The sequence below is a fragment of the Sciurus vulgaris genome (assembly GCF_902686455.1).
Source record: "Sciurus vulgaris genome assembly, chromosome: 12".
NCBI classification, from domain to species: domain Eukaryota; kingdom Metazoa; phylum Chordata; class Mammalia; order Rodentia; family Sciuridae; genus Sciurus; species Sciurus vulgaris.
The window spans coordinates 42,767,092-42,783,070 of NC_136473.1; the positions used below are offsets into that span (position 1 = coordinate 42,767,092).

General features: G+C 32.3%; 1 protein-coding gene across 4 annotated transcripts in view; it reads right to left on the reverse strand.

Moving 5' to 3' along the window:
• ZEB1 (zinc finger E-box binding homeobox 1) overlaps positions 1-15,979 on the reverse strand; it is a 159,697-nt gene that overhangs the window by 142,226 nt on the left and 1,492 nt on the right. The window contains exon 1 of one of the 4 annotated variants that reach the window (XM_079105810.1): positions 15,153-15,974. The exons of the other annotated variants lie outside the window; for them this stretch is intronic. Within the exon in view, the coding sequence (XP_078961936.1) occupies positions 15,153-15,159 (7 nt within the window). The 5' untranslated portion in view covers positions 15,160-15,974. Of the gene's footprint in view, positions 1-15,152; positions 15,975-15,979 lie in introns of those variants that run through there. 4 annotated transcript variants of the gene reach the window in all.

Below are 15,979 nucleotides of genomic sequence, written 5' to 3' on the forward strand. Positions count from 1 at the left end.
TTAGAGTTGTACCACATATATTTGTATCCATAAATTATATTATTAATGTTGCATACTCTTGAATTTTATATAAACAGAATCATGCTGTATATTCTGATTAGTATAATTCCAACACTATATTTCTGACATGACATAAGTTGTGGAGTCTAGGTGTAACCCATTTGTAGTCAGTACTGTACAGCATTCTATTACATAACTGTACCACAATTTATCCTACTGTTGATAGGTTATTTTATTTATTTTTTGTTACTGTGAGGAGTGCTATATGTAGCACTCCTGGTTTACCTGTATATAGGTTTTCCTAAGACATAGGAGAAAAAGATTACAGTGTACAAAGTGCATCTTCAACTTTCTTTAAGGACAAAGTATTTTCCACAGCAGAAGTTCCAATTTGTGTTAGCATTAATATGGCTATATGTTATGTTGCTTCAAATCTACATGAATATCATTTTGCTTTTGATTTTTGAGACCATGGGGGTATGAAATGTCTTCTCACTGTGGTTTTAATTTGCATATCTTATTATTTGTGAGGCTGAATATCCTATGTAGGCTGATTATATTGAAATGCTTGGGACCAGAAATGTTTCCGATTTGAGATTTTTTTTCCAGATTCTGGAATATGTGCATATACACAATAAGATATCTTGAGGATAGGACCCAAATCTAAACATGAAATTTCATTTATGTATGTAGAAGTCTTATACACATAGCCTGAAGGTAATTTTATACAATACTTTTAGTGTGCCTGTGTTCTGTAACTCATCTGTCACATTAGGTCAGATGTGGCACTTAAGTCAGTTTTGGGAGCATTTCAGATTTCAGACTTTCAGATGAGGAATAGTCAAGCATGTAATACGCTTATTGGTCAAATGAGTTTGTTCTTTTATGAGGGCCTATTACAAGTCTTTTTTCAGTTTCCTATTAGGTTGTCTTTATTTCATCAAGTAGATTTTTATATATGATAAATATTAACAATCACCACATCCTTTAGAGTATCTATTAGTGAAAAGAAATTCTTAATTTGTATATTACTGCCAATCTTTTGTTCTGCTTTATGCCTTTTTATCTTATTTACACAAAGTCATATAGATATCCTACTCTATTATCTTTACAAAAGGTTAGCTTTATTTTATATTTAACTTTACCTTTAGATTTACATCCATAATCCAGATGAACTGGTTTTTCTAAATAATGTGAGGAACTTCTTTTCCATTTAATTAACCAATGATGACAATTATCAAAAGCCTCGTCCAGTTTCCACTGATTAGCAATTCAGTGGCATCACAGATCAAGTTTCCTAAATGAGTTACCTTGTCTCTTAGCTCTTCCCTTTAAGTTTTAGAATCAAAGTGTCAACTTCCGCAAACCTGTTGATATTTTGATCATATGGCATAGAACCTATGGATAAAACTGTGAAGAAATGACATCATCACAACATTCAATTTTTATCCATGAACATGGTACATTATGCTCTTTCTTTAGTTCTTCCAAAAATGTTTGATAATTCTCATAAAGATACTGCATGGTGTTTATTAGATTTATTCATATCATTTTATACTACTGTAATGATATGAAGTTTTTCATTGCATATGTCAGCAAAGAGTTTTAAAATGTAATTGACATTGGTATAATGACTTCTGCATCCAAATTTAAACTTTGTGTAATCCTAACAATTCATCTGTGGATTTTTCTGGACCACATACATAGTCACATAATCTGCAGATACTGATAGTTTTATTTTTCCTTTTAATGCTCCTAGCTTTTTAAAAACTTACTGCATTCACTATACCTCTAGTACAAGGTTGACTAAAAAGTGACATTAAAGGGCACTCTTGTCTTTTGCCTTATACCAAAGGGAACAAATGCCTTCAATACTTTACCACTGATGTCATAGGTTGAGCTGGAGATTCTCTTTGAATGAAAAAAGTGCCTTCTTGAGGTTAAGAAAGGGCCTTTTTATTCACTGACTCACTGAAAGTTTTATCATAAATGGATCTATTGAGATATTCAAATGATTCTTTTCCTTTAAATCCCTAATGTGGCAAATTACATTAATTGGTCTTCTATTATACACCAACTTTGAAATTCTAATATGGCCCCAACTTGATTAAGATGTTTTACTTTCTTATACATGGCTGTATCAAGTAAGATGGTATTTATTAATTTAAGTATTTATGTTTGGGTTAAGAAATGTGCTGCAATTCTCATTTCTCATACTTTACTTTTAGCTTCATAAAATAAGGGTTTTTTCCAAGTTATGTAATACTTTCTATAAGTCTAGAATTTTTATTCCTTGGATGTTTTGTGGAACTTGCTAGTAAAATTGTCTGGAGTTGATACTTTTCTTTGTTGAGACTACTTTTCTTTTGTTTTAAGTCTATTCAATTTTCTACTCCTTCCTGAGCCAGCATGAGCTGTATTTTCCTAGGAATCTGTTCATTTAATTAAGCTTTTATATTACCTTAGATAATGACTAAAATGATCAATAAAGTTGATCATTCCTCAACTACAGATAGTAACACTCCTTTTTTTTTCCAGATACTACTTTGTGACTTTTCTTTTCCACTATCTTGCCAGTAGTATGACAGTTCTATTGGTTTTCTCAAAAATCTATTTTAACTGCATTTTCTTCTCTGATTTATTATTATCCAGTTCATCAAATTATATCTCTTCTTTATTTTTTTCCTTTTACTTCAATTAAGGGGCACACCATTATTCTTTTTCCAATTCTTAGGAATGCATGCTTATTAATCTTCAGGCTTTATTTTTGTAAGGTAAGTAAGTCTATAAATCTCCATAAAGTATCATCTTAGTTACATACAAGTTCTGATACATATTATATGCATAGAAATTTATACATAATTGTATTGCTAATTATACATATTTTCTAATTTTCCCTACAAATTTTTCTTTGACTTACAAGTTACTTGGAAATAAACATGTCAATTTCCAAACATACAAGGAAATTTTGTTACTTGCAGCTAAGTTAATGGAACTGTAAACAGAATGTAGTATGATACTAACCCATGGAAATTTGTTATAATTATTTATATTTGGAATATAGTAGCTGTTGGGCACAATATTCCATACATGTTGTTTAGAGCAAGCTTGTGTATCTATCATTAAAATCTTTTTTGTTGATTTTTCTCTGCTTGTGCCAACATTTATTAAGAGAGATACTTCAAATGAACCAAAATGAATTTGCCTGTATCCTTAATATATTTTGAAAATGTATTATAAGTTTTACACTAATTAAAAATTATATCTTCCTTTTATCACAACTTAGTGACCCTTATTCTCTAAGCTAGATTTTTTGCCTCCAAGTCAACAGTGTATGATACTAAGTTAGTCACAGCTTTTTCTGGTTAGTATTAAGGCATGTTGGGTTTTTTTTTTTTTTTTTCCACCTATTATAGTTTCAAGCTTTCTATATGCTTTTTATTTTTATTTTTTATTGGTTCTTTTTAGTTATACATGATAGTAGAATCCATTTAGATAAAATTATACAAGCACGAAGTATATCTTATTCTAATTAGTACCCCATTTTGTGGATGCACACAATGATGGGATTCACTTTGGTATTTTCATATATGTACACAGGAAAATTATGTCAGATTCATTCCACTGTCTTTCCTGTTCCTATTCCCTTTCCCTTCCCTTCATTCCCCTTTGTCTAATCTACTAAAATTTTCATCTTCCCCTCCTCCCCGTTAGTGTGGTTTAGCTTCGACATATCAGCAAAAACATTCAACCTTTGGTTTCTTGGGATTGGTTTATTTCACTTAGCATGATAGTCTCCAGATCCACCCATTTACTGGAAAATGTCATAAAATCATTCTTTTTGTGACTTGAATTTTTATTCAATACAAGAATTAGGCCCGAAATGCAGTATTTTGAATAAGAAACATTCAGGTAAATAAAATTTTATATTATCTAGAATTGGAGAGTTTTATAATGCGTAGATATTTCAATTCAGGCAATAAGATAGCCCACTTACTTATCAGCTTCATTTAGCATAATAATCAAGTACTGTACCATTCCAGTTTAAAGACTGGCAAAAATTGTCCAATTGAATTATATTAAATATCTATGGTAGAAAACAATAGTCAAAGTACAAAACTCCAAGTTCAATAATAGGCTCATAAATGAAGATCTACACAGAACTATTAATAAATGCCAGAGGGGCTGAGGTTGTGTATCAGTGGTATAGCACTTGCCTAGCATGTGTGAGGCACTGGGTTCAATGCTCAGCACCACATATAAATAAATTAATAAAATAAAGGTCTATCAATATCTAAAATTTTTTTAAATAAATAAATGCCAGGAATAATCTAGAAAGTATCTAGCAACAATAAATGTAGAATATTTTACATCTTTAGAGAGCCATAATTAATGGCAGTAAAACTACCTCATTCATTAGGATTGTAAATCCACACACATTCGTGACTTATTCATTTGGAAAGAAGGAAGAGTGAAAATATGCAATTCCCTGTAAAAGTGCAGAGCACAGAAGTGCACAACCAAGTTGGTGTATAGATTTCAGTCACCAACTCTAAACTATGGCCATTTATACTTAGTAAAGTATGCCTCTCACTGATAAAACAATGATGGTAGAAGTGGAGTGGTGATAGTGATGATGGTGGCAGCACCATTTCAAAGCAATTGCTATATGATCTATTATAATTATAAGGATAAGCAAAATCTCAGGGAAGCAAGATGAATCAATTTTTACTTTTACAGTTTTCACACTTTAAGTAGAGCAAGAATATATCTAGATTTTTAATCATACTAACACAATATAGCAAGAAATATAAAATGATGAATTATAATTCCTCATCACATTCAAGATAGAATCTGCTCATCTGCTTCCCACATAGCCTCTCTAGCTATTGCTTCCACTCACTCTACACAGTTAAGCCAAATGTGATTTGCAGGTGTCACAATGTGGGTCTCATGCCTTTATATATACTATTCTCTCTGTGTGGAATTATAATGTTCCACACCTTCACTATGATAATCCAGACACATCCTTTAAGACTCAGTTTAAGCTCAATCCCCTTTATGCATATGGGAAAGAGTATCACACCTGTAACCAACTATATTTTAAGAGTTTGTTTTCCAATTTTCTTCCCTACTACACTGTAATCTTCTTAGGGTAAGGTACTGGATCTGTCATCTTCAGTCATACTGTCTACTACACAGTAATCCATCATTTTCATTATACAGATGAACAAACTTAGGCCCAGATGAATTTATTTTCCCAATTTCATAAACCAGTTAATGGCAGATTCAATATTAGAATCTGACTCTGTCACCCAGTTCAATGCTCCCATGAATGTACCAGATCAAAAGGAATTATGCATTAATACACAGTGCAAAATAAACACAGAACTAAAAGAAATATGAGTAAGTAAATAAATTTCTGTAATCAACTTACCAAAATTCAATGTAACTAAATTTTTCTTTAGCACTAGCAAAGTGAGGGGCAAAACATATAACTAAAAATCATTAAGATCAAGCATTCATACCAAAGATAAAATTATGTCCCTCAATTACTTCAAAATAAATGTTAGGTTTAAATAAACAACCCATGTAGAGAGAGAAGCTATGGAATGTGAAAAGAAACTCGTATAGTGCTAAACTCATTAAAGCTTTGTAGGAAATAAGAGACCTCAGAGAAAACATTCACATTCTGCTTAACTATGGCCATCCTTTGGCATCTTTCTCTGAAACTGTAAGTTTTTAAATAAAGTATTGATGATTTAATTAAAAATGTGTGAGGGACACAAGAAATCTTGAAATCACGGATGAAATACAATGCAATTATCTTTTAAAAAAAATGTTTAAACCAGGGAAGTAGGATTCATGTTCCTCAATAATCCTTAGCTTTGGTTCTTAAGTAAACCCTGAAAACTACATTTTAAAAATTTGAACACAAATTCTCATATTGAATTTTAGGGAGTAAAGACTAAATTTTGGTTCTTGCAAATTACTGAAGGCTGACTCAGGCTGGTTTGTAGATGAAAAGTAAAACAGAGTATGGACAGTAATTAACCTCATATGGGTCACAGACCTAAATGTCAGAGCTATAAACTTCTCATAAAAATGGATCAAATCTTCAAATCTTCACCTTGAGTGAGCAACACTTAGAACACAAAAAGCATGAGTCTAAGAGAACAAAATTACCAACTGATCTTCATCAAAATTTAAAACTTGTGTAACAGTATATCTTGTATGTAATTATATCTCAATAAAGTTAGTTAATTAAAACACACACACACCTGTCAAAAATATCACTAAGGAAATTAAAATATAAGCCACAGAAAGGCATAAAATATTTAAATCCTATATCCAGCAAAGAACTTGAGTCCCAAATACACAAAGAATTCTTACAACTCAATAAAAAAAAGTTAAATAATTCAAAATGGACAAATGATTTGAATAGACATCTCACAAAAGAAAATAAACAATTGGTCTATAAGTATACCAAAAGATCTTCAAAAATAATTAGTCTCAGTAAATACAAATGAAAACCAAAGTGATACTACCACAAACCTATCAAACTGACTAAATTTAAAAGCCTGAACATGTGTCTACAAGAACTTGAACTCTCACACATTTGCTAGTGGAAAGTAAAACTGCTACAACCACTCTACAGTTAGAGAGTTTCTTACCAAGTTGACCATATAGTCACAGTATTATTCAGAAATTTATTCTGAGTGTTTACTCAAGAGAAAGGTCAGTTTATATTTACATAAAATTTGCATGTGAAAGCTTACAGGTTTATAGCAAAAAAAAAAACCAGAAACAATCAAAATTAATAGGTCCATTGTAGCTGAATGGCTACACAAATTGAAATACTACTCAGTAATATAAAATAAATGAACTACTGGTACATACGAACATTACGAAGAGCTAAAGAAAGAAGACAAAAAGGAATATACTGTGATTCCAATTCTAGGAACAATAAATCTAATCACTAGTGACCAAAAGCAAATATATCATTGACTGCTTAGGGTCACAGATGGAGAGAACTGGCTGAAATTGGGTACAAAGGAACTCTGGGGATGATAAAATAATCTAGACATTGATTGTGGTGATGGTTATACATGTATTATGTGTGTGTATGCATTCATCAAAAATGTGAAACAGTATATCTTGTAATTATTCCTCAATAAATTAAAACAAACAAACACACACACACACACACACACACACCATAGGTATGGTTTTAACTTTTGTCTTAGGACTGCCCTTATCTATAACAAAGGAACATGTAACATGTAAGACACCTATCTTCTCAAAATATTCCATGTCAAAAGGATGTATGAAAAGCACAAATTCAATACTGCTTAGGTTATTCAAATATAAAATACACAGTTTAGTGCCCTTGGGGTTGGATTCTTTGATTTGTTCAACAGAATAAGAATAGGGTTTTATCCTTGAAGTCCATGTCAATATCACAACTAAAACTAATATGGTAAGGTCTCTTTCAATATAATACTCCTTAAAGAGTCCAAGGCGACCCTCCTCTAGCTAAGAAAAATATCACAAGCAGCACTAAGATGAAACTTCAGTAGGCTGGTAACATAGCTCAGAGGTAGAGAACCTGTCTATTGTGCCTGATGTTCAATCCCCAATAATACAAAAATTAAAAAATGAATTTTAATAAGATGAAACTTTAGTGTGTTTTACCAGACTACTGCTGATTTAACAAACAGCCTTGTCTAAGACTAGAACAACTAAGTAATGCCTAGGTTAAAGCTACAGAAACAATGGACATAATTTCTAGAAAAATTCTTTAAGATGTAGTTACATTAGTTAGCATTAATATCAGACAAGAAATTGTGAATTGATGTAAGATATGTTTAAAACAAACTTAATAAAATTTTAAATGAACATTTATTAAATGCTTAAATATACACTAGACACAATGTTTCACATGCCTCACTAAACCTTCCCAACTCTTAGATTATCACATCCATTTTACAAAAAAGGAAATGTAAACACAGGGAGACTAATTTAGCCAAATAAGACAGCTAGTAAAATACAAGATCAACCAAAAGTCTTAACTACTATACATGCTCCCCTTAAAAAAAAAATAGTATTTCAAAAGGTGAATTCCAGAGGCATATGAAAGATCAAACTAACTATGAAATGAATAGAAGAAATTCTAGGAAAGCATTTTTGTAATAGATGGATTAGGAAGGACTTTTTACTACCCTCAAAGAAAAAAAACTGAGCTTTGAATACACTGAAATTAGGAATTCCTGTACCATAGTCAAAGTCAACAGATGATTGACACATTGGGAATTATTGAATACACCAGAAATTCTAAAACTCAACAAAAAGAGAAAACCAAAAGGATAGACAAAGTTGTCAATAGGCCAGGAATGGAAAGGGGAAACCAAATGGCTAAATAGACATGAAGAAATTATCAACCTTCTGATAAACAGTAACATAAAGCAACCAAGAAATTCTATTGAACAACTGTCAAATTAGCAAAATGCAGGATATTATACAGCACCAAAATGGCAAAAATGAAGTAACAGGAATTCTTATACATTGTTGGTAAGGGGGGAAATTGTTGCCATTTTGAAAAACAATCTTGTAGAATTTTGTGATATTAAATTAATGATTGACCTATAACTGGCAACATGATACCTGGATATGTCCCCGGAGAAACTTCCACAGCCATTAGTGACACAAAGGAAGTCACTTAGTACAGAATTATTTGTATCCAAGAGTTGGAGTCAACCTGGGCATCCATTATTCGATTAATTAATAAGCAATTTGTGCTTACTATACACATGAAATACTACAGTTAAAAACAATGAATTAGATGTACATTCAGTAACATGAACAGATCTCAAACAAGGCCATGTAAAAATAAAATAAAGAACAAAGGAACAGTCACATAAACACACATAAAGAACTACAAAATTTTACAAGAGCTATGTACCAAGGACATACCTAAAAACACACTGGATTTAGTAAAATCAGAGGTATGGAAAAGGAAATGGGTGTGGAGATTGGGAATGATGACAATGTAACTCAAATGAGAGTATTCCTCTAAATAAGACTAAACTAACTGTATGCACCTGGAATGTTCTAAGCAATATAGTTACATAGACTACTATAGATTGAGGCATATGTTTTAGAAATTCAATTTATACAAGATATTTTGGTTTTAATTATGATAAATTTGAAAGTGGCATCTAATTTTTATAACTATGACATAAATATGCACAAATGATCCAATAAAAGGAATACTAAACTAGTAATCTGAGAAGCTGTGATCTAGTCCAAGCTAACTGGTAATGTATCTCTTGGAATCTATTTAACTGTAAGAGGCTTTGGGTGATTCTCTCAAATCCATCCAGTTCCAAAATTATTTCACTTTACTTTCTTAATACTCAATCATATAAAATTATTTTCTCATACTCCAACTCCTCCCTCCCCTGCTGCTGCCCTGCCCCATCATAAAAGCAAAACACCCCTGCCAAAACACCAAGTGTATCACAAAAACATTTAAAAAATGTTATACTAATAGAAATAATCAGCAACTTAGTTTTAGGGTAGAAAAGAGAAAACATAAAAGAGATACAGTGATTTCACAGCCTTTTCAAGTACCAACAAAGAAAAAAGCAACTTGAGTCCTGGTTTAGGCAATAATCTCCATGATGGATTTTATTTAGTATATGCTATCCCACATGCCACTATATCTGTCTGGCATTACACCTTCTCAAAGCACATGTTCAAGTATCTTCTGAAGTTTCTACTTAAAGACTAAATTTCAGTTCAACTATAAAAATTTTTGGATAAAATATGATATTGGACATGACAATCTTTCACATCAAAAATTATGATTCAAAAAATTGATAATATTTTAAATCAGCAAACTAGTTACACCCTGAACATGATCTACTTAACAACAAACAAACAAATGCCAATCCTTCTGTTAGAACTATGGATTATAGACTTCCAGAATAAAGATATCAAGTCTAGGAATACAGCTCAGTTATGGAGGATGCCCAAAGCTCTCAGGGGGATCCACACACCATGCCAGGAAAAAAAAAAAAAAAGTGAAATCAAAATAGATTGTAAGTTGGTGACCATGAATACTAACTGAAATTTCTAAAGAAGAGCAGCATCCTATTTGATAACGTTACTATCAGAATATTTTAAATATCTAAAAATTTGAAATTAGGAGACTTTAAAAAAGGAAAACAGGATTTTTGGTATAGAATACAGCAATAAACATGAGAAATTACATAATTTGTAGACTTACAGTTCATTCATTTTTAAGTTTAAATATGGATGGGGACGGGAAATGAAAGGGAATTAAGAGATCACAAAATATCAGTTACCAATAATTTCTGCACAGACGTAGCTATTATTGCAAGAGATGATTTTTACAGGCTACTATAATATAAGGTCTTTTATGAACAGATATAGTTTATACCTCAAACTCCATGTGTCAATCTCAATAAATATAAAATTCTAATCATGATGAGAAATGTACATAATAGTCCTCATTTATTGTTTCACGATTTGAAAGTTTTAAACAACTTTTACTTAAGTATATAATTGCCCCATTTTATTATTAGTTGCCGTTACTCTCTTACTATGACTAAATTTTAAATTAAATTTTATCCTAGCTATGTATAGGAAAAAACAGCACTGTATATAAAGGTTTCAGTACTATTCAAGATTTAGGGGCACTGGTAGGACATCTTGGAACATGTCCCCCTTTAAGAGAGGATTGCTGTACAGTTGTGTGCTGCATAACGAATGTTTTGGCCAGTGGAAAAACTGCATATCCAGTGGTGATCCTCCATTGTATTGCTTGGTGATATAACAGTCATCTTAATTTGTATAATACACTGATATTTTCACACACTGATAAAATCTCCTAATCACACATTTCTGAGAGTATTCCCATATTAGTAACTGATATAAAACTGATACAGGACTATATACAGTCTATATACTATATATCTTCTCTACATAGCAAACACATATTAAATAGCAGAAGCAGTTTGAAGAAATAAATCAGAAAAATTAACTTCTTAGAGAATGAAAAAATAATCTAATAAAGTTCCATAGATTTAATAAAAATATACATGCAAACTTGGTTTTTGTTTTGTGTTTGCTCTTCCTTTGAAAATCTTTCCATGTATCTACATACATGATATACTTCCCAAGTATGTTTTAACAAAATTAATGAAGTATGTTCTAAGTGTCAATTTTTATTCCTGAAAACAATCCTAAAGAAAATTTTACTTACTAAAGAACACTGTTATTTAAATAATACATTGTCATATTTTCCAGCAACCCAGTGTCAAGTTAAAAATCAGCATAACCCACCTCGATAAAGTTTAAAATCCAGACTTGCTCACTCTATATTGGAAACTTTTATGTGGCAAAACTGATGTCCTAAAATGCTGCTTTTAGGAATATAATATTCAAAACACTGTCTAATCCAAAGAAAAGATTATTTCCTTTGGTAATACCTAAAGATAAGATTCACGTTTTTAAAGATGTATGTCTTTATTATCATTTCATAACAATTCAAGTGCATCTTTGAAAACTGCTGCAGTGGTCAAAATATATTTACCTTGCCTTATGTCAATTGGGTGACTCCTCTGTGTACAACAGTGAAGTTCAAATACAAAATTTTAATTAGTGTCACAACAAAACATTTTCTACTACATACGTATCAATCTATACAACTTTTAGCCTATGTCATAGTTATTCAGCTAGTAATGTGTGCATCATTATAATTTAAAAGGATATTTTTTTAAAAATATTTTTAGTTATAAACACAATACCTTTATTTATTTATTTTTATGTGGTGCTCAGGATCAAACCCAGTGCTTCACATGTGCTAGGCAAGCACTCCACCACTGAGCTACAACCCCAGACCTAAAAGGATCTTTTTAAAAATCACTTTTTCAGGGCACTTTTCTAATTTAAAATTTTCCAAATTTTCTCTCAATTTTGCACTTTTATTTTAGCTTATAGCTCTATTAGAAATACATTTCCCATAAATTAATAGTCACGCTGCAAAGATTAAGAAATCTTTTTCAACCTTAAATACTATTTCTACAATTTCATCAAGTCATCTAATCACTCATTGCACTCTTGCACCCTAATGCATGTCTTCTTTCAACATCTGTATGATTTTTCTCCTGTTCTGCAATTCAACATAGGTAGTTAAAAGTAGGAACAGCATAATTCCATATGATATTGCATCTGTGTCTACATGTGGCTCTAATCACACACTTAGAAGTGATTTATACAAAGAAAAGCAAAAGGAGGCATAAAAACACAACTATGAGAAATAATTATGCTATTATTTTTTAAATATTATTCCCCAATTTGATAGGAATTTCTCATCACATGCTTCAAAGCTACTAAAACTGCAAACAGGAGGTAGGGAATTTCAAAAATATTGGGAGACTAAAAAAGGAAACAAAACAAGACGTATTAAACAAATATTTATCATGCTTTTATATCAGGATTATCTTAACAAGTAATTGATGTTTACTATTTATAAAATGCTTTTAAGTTATGCTTTATGCTCAATTACATACATCATAATTCTGTAGTAAAGTTTTTCAATTCATCAAAAAGTGAATCATACCTATTTAACTATTGAACTCTTAGGAATTAGAATACAGAATTAAAGAAATACCTGACAGGAAATGAAAAACTATATTTGTGTGTGCATGCACGCACGCACGTGCACATGCACACACTATCCATGAAAAGTTCATACAGGCTAACCCGGCTAACCTGACAATTCAGGTAACACTTTAATTCAAGACTACTGCACTATGGTACTGGTATGAATACATTTATGGAAACACCATTAAAAATAATTAGGAAAATAAATATTCCTAACATTCAACTTAATGAAAGGCTTAAAGTTTATAGTTATATTAATATAATCTTAGGGACACACACACACAAAAGATCAAACACATTAAGTTCTATGCAATTATGTATATGTAAAAGTAATAATTTTAACTTACATACTTTGCTGAAAGTAGTAATTCTTTGAATACAAGCAAGCAACAATTAATAAACTATAGAGACTGCACTTAAATCCTCAAATCAAATATACCCTTAATTTATAATAAGTAAATTTACAATGTATACACTATCAATTCTTAACTAAGGAAATGTGATGGGGAAGGGCCACCAGTAGGAAATGAATTTGAAGGGGAAAGAAAAGGTAAAATTTAAAATCACTAACATCTGAGAGTACTGGTTAACAAAACTTTAGTAGTTATCTGGCATCCCTCTATATTCCAACCCTACATAAGTTACGGAAAAACTAGACATGGTATTATTATCAATCAATTGTTTTTCTTAGCATACTTAACCATTTACACCTTTTAATATCTAAAATAATAAAATTTTCAGGAAACCTATGAACAAAAGAGATTAAAAACTACAGATAATACATACTGCAAATAGAGGCAATCTTTAAATTTTCTTCTCCAAGCCTAATAAAACAAAACTGTTTAAAAAAAGGAATATAACTGCCTTAATGGAAGACTAAAATAATATCAATCTCAATTCAAGATTTAAAAAGCTAAAGTTTATAAGATTATTCAAATCAAAATATTATCTACTTCTTTCTAGTCTCCATAAACAAGGAAATGCTTCTGTCTAATTTTCCTGGGCTAGTTTTAAGTAAAAATAAGATTCAAAATTATACAGCAGATCCCAATCAGCACAGAAGACAGCAGACTTATGACACAACTATATCCATAATCATTTTTGTTAGCATCCTCTACTGGTGGTTTCCAAAGACAGCAAGAAGAAATGGTGCTAATGACAGAAAAATATGTACCTGTTATTCCATCTAAGGTGAATCAATCAGCATGTGGTCATTAGTAGCTAGAGTACATTTCTCAAGAAAAAAAAAAAATAAGAAAACCACATCACAAAGAAAGCAAAATGTGGAAAATCAGAAAAGACATTTTTAAAATACGACAGAGCATTAAATTATAAATGGCAATAATCAATTCAAGCAATTCTCATGTCACTCCTTTATAGATGACTAACAGCATTACCATAAAGTTACCACACAATGCTTGATGCTTTAGCCAAACCTTACTCAACTGACTTACCCCTGTCAAGTCATATTACTTGATATTCCCATTAACATTGCAGACTGCAGATATATTCCAGAAAGGAAATTAAAACGTTTTACTGAAGGCTTAGCAGTAAAATCTGCATACCTTATTTCAAAATTAATAAAAATATTATGTACACATAAACAACATAAAATATCTCTATGACTATCTCCCACTGTACATACCACCATTTCATTAAAAGGATTTAAGAATTATTTCCAGGCAATTCTGTCCAAAAACACATCTGCAACTCGAAGATGACTGCGTTGCTAAGAAATATTAACCAGCACCTATCCTGAGATTTCCCAACACAATGGCATGTAACTTCACTTTAATTTGCAAAAATATGAGGCTAAATCAAATAGAATGGCTGTAATGATCAGCAATGGATAAAATGCATGAGAACAAAAAGAAATGAATGGATAGAGCCAAAAGTGAAGAAAATGGAAGATACCTGTATAGTGCTATCTTATACACCTTTTGTTTTCTGAGAGTAATGCATACTGCAGACAAGGCTTTTTGTGCTAAAAAGCCCGAAATCTGTTTTTCTAATATTAAACACAAAGGAAAAACACTGACAGCAAGCGTGGTAAATAAATCCCTCCCTCGAGAATGAAAGCAGCAGACAAGAGGGGGCTGACATACATGCAGGAGAAAACTAAACACCATCTTTTTTCTACCTGCACAAGTTGCCATTTGCTGCAGCGATCAAGAATCTCTTTTTCCTGTTGATTTCAAGTACCTTTCAGGAGAGCTTTTTCCCCTTTAAGTCATCTGTTGATATGTCTTAGGAGTATAATATTCATATAACAGAATGTCTAGGAGAAAAATCCATTCTTTCCTGTTCAGGTAAACATGTTTACAGCAGCTGCACAGTCGCTGGGTGGTTCAGACTCACATGTCACACACATGTCGTCAGCAACAAGAAAAGCCCCTTTCTCTGGTGATCAACATTTTAAATAAGGTAAAAATCGAGCAGCCCTTTCCGAACCAACTTACCTTTCATAAAGCCACATCAGCAACAGCCGCAACAGCTCAATATAGAACACACACTATGTGACGCTAAAACAGGAAATTAAAATTGCAATAGCCTATGCTCTGCTCCTTGCCATAACAAGTCATCTCTCCACAATGAGGATACCACATATACCTTTCGGTCGTAACTAACAGACGTCTTTAAAATGCATATTTATTTGAAAATCTAAAATCATTCATGGAAGCAGTGATTTTAATGTCGGCTCAAATATGTTAAAAATATGTTTACGACTGGAAGAAAACATCTTGGAACAGCCTAAAACCTTCCTATCTGCTTCTAGACAGGAAATCCCACACAAAATCTAAAATTGCCAGGAAAGGTTACAAAACCTCGCGTTTCGCATCCCAGAGGGGAGGGAGAAAGAGCCCAGGCGCGGGGGGTGCACGGGGGGAGCGCGCGAGAGTTTTCACTTAAACACATATTTCCTCATTTTCTGGACTCTACACCGATCCCATCAGGGCGCATTTATTCCCCCACTCTTTAAAAACTCGTCGAAAAAATAACGCAGGAGCCAAAATGAGCTCCTGGGTCCGAAACGTACGCGTAATTCCTTATATAGACTCGGCCGCGGCCAGCGCAGGGCCGTTGCCGCCCATTATTATACAAACAGGTACCCGGCGCGGGCGGGGGCATCTCTCCGCCGCGCTCCCGCCGCCCCCGGCCGGCCAGTCTCGCCCCTTTCGCCACAGGAACTGTCCAGACAATAACAATCAGCAGACATTTCACCGCTGAGCAGGAGGAAGAGAAGGCACAGAATCGCCCCCAGATAAGCAGAAATACAATCAACTTA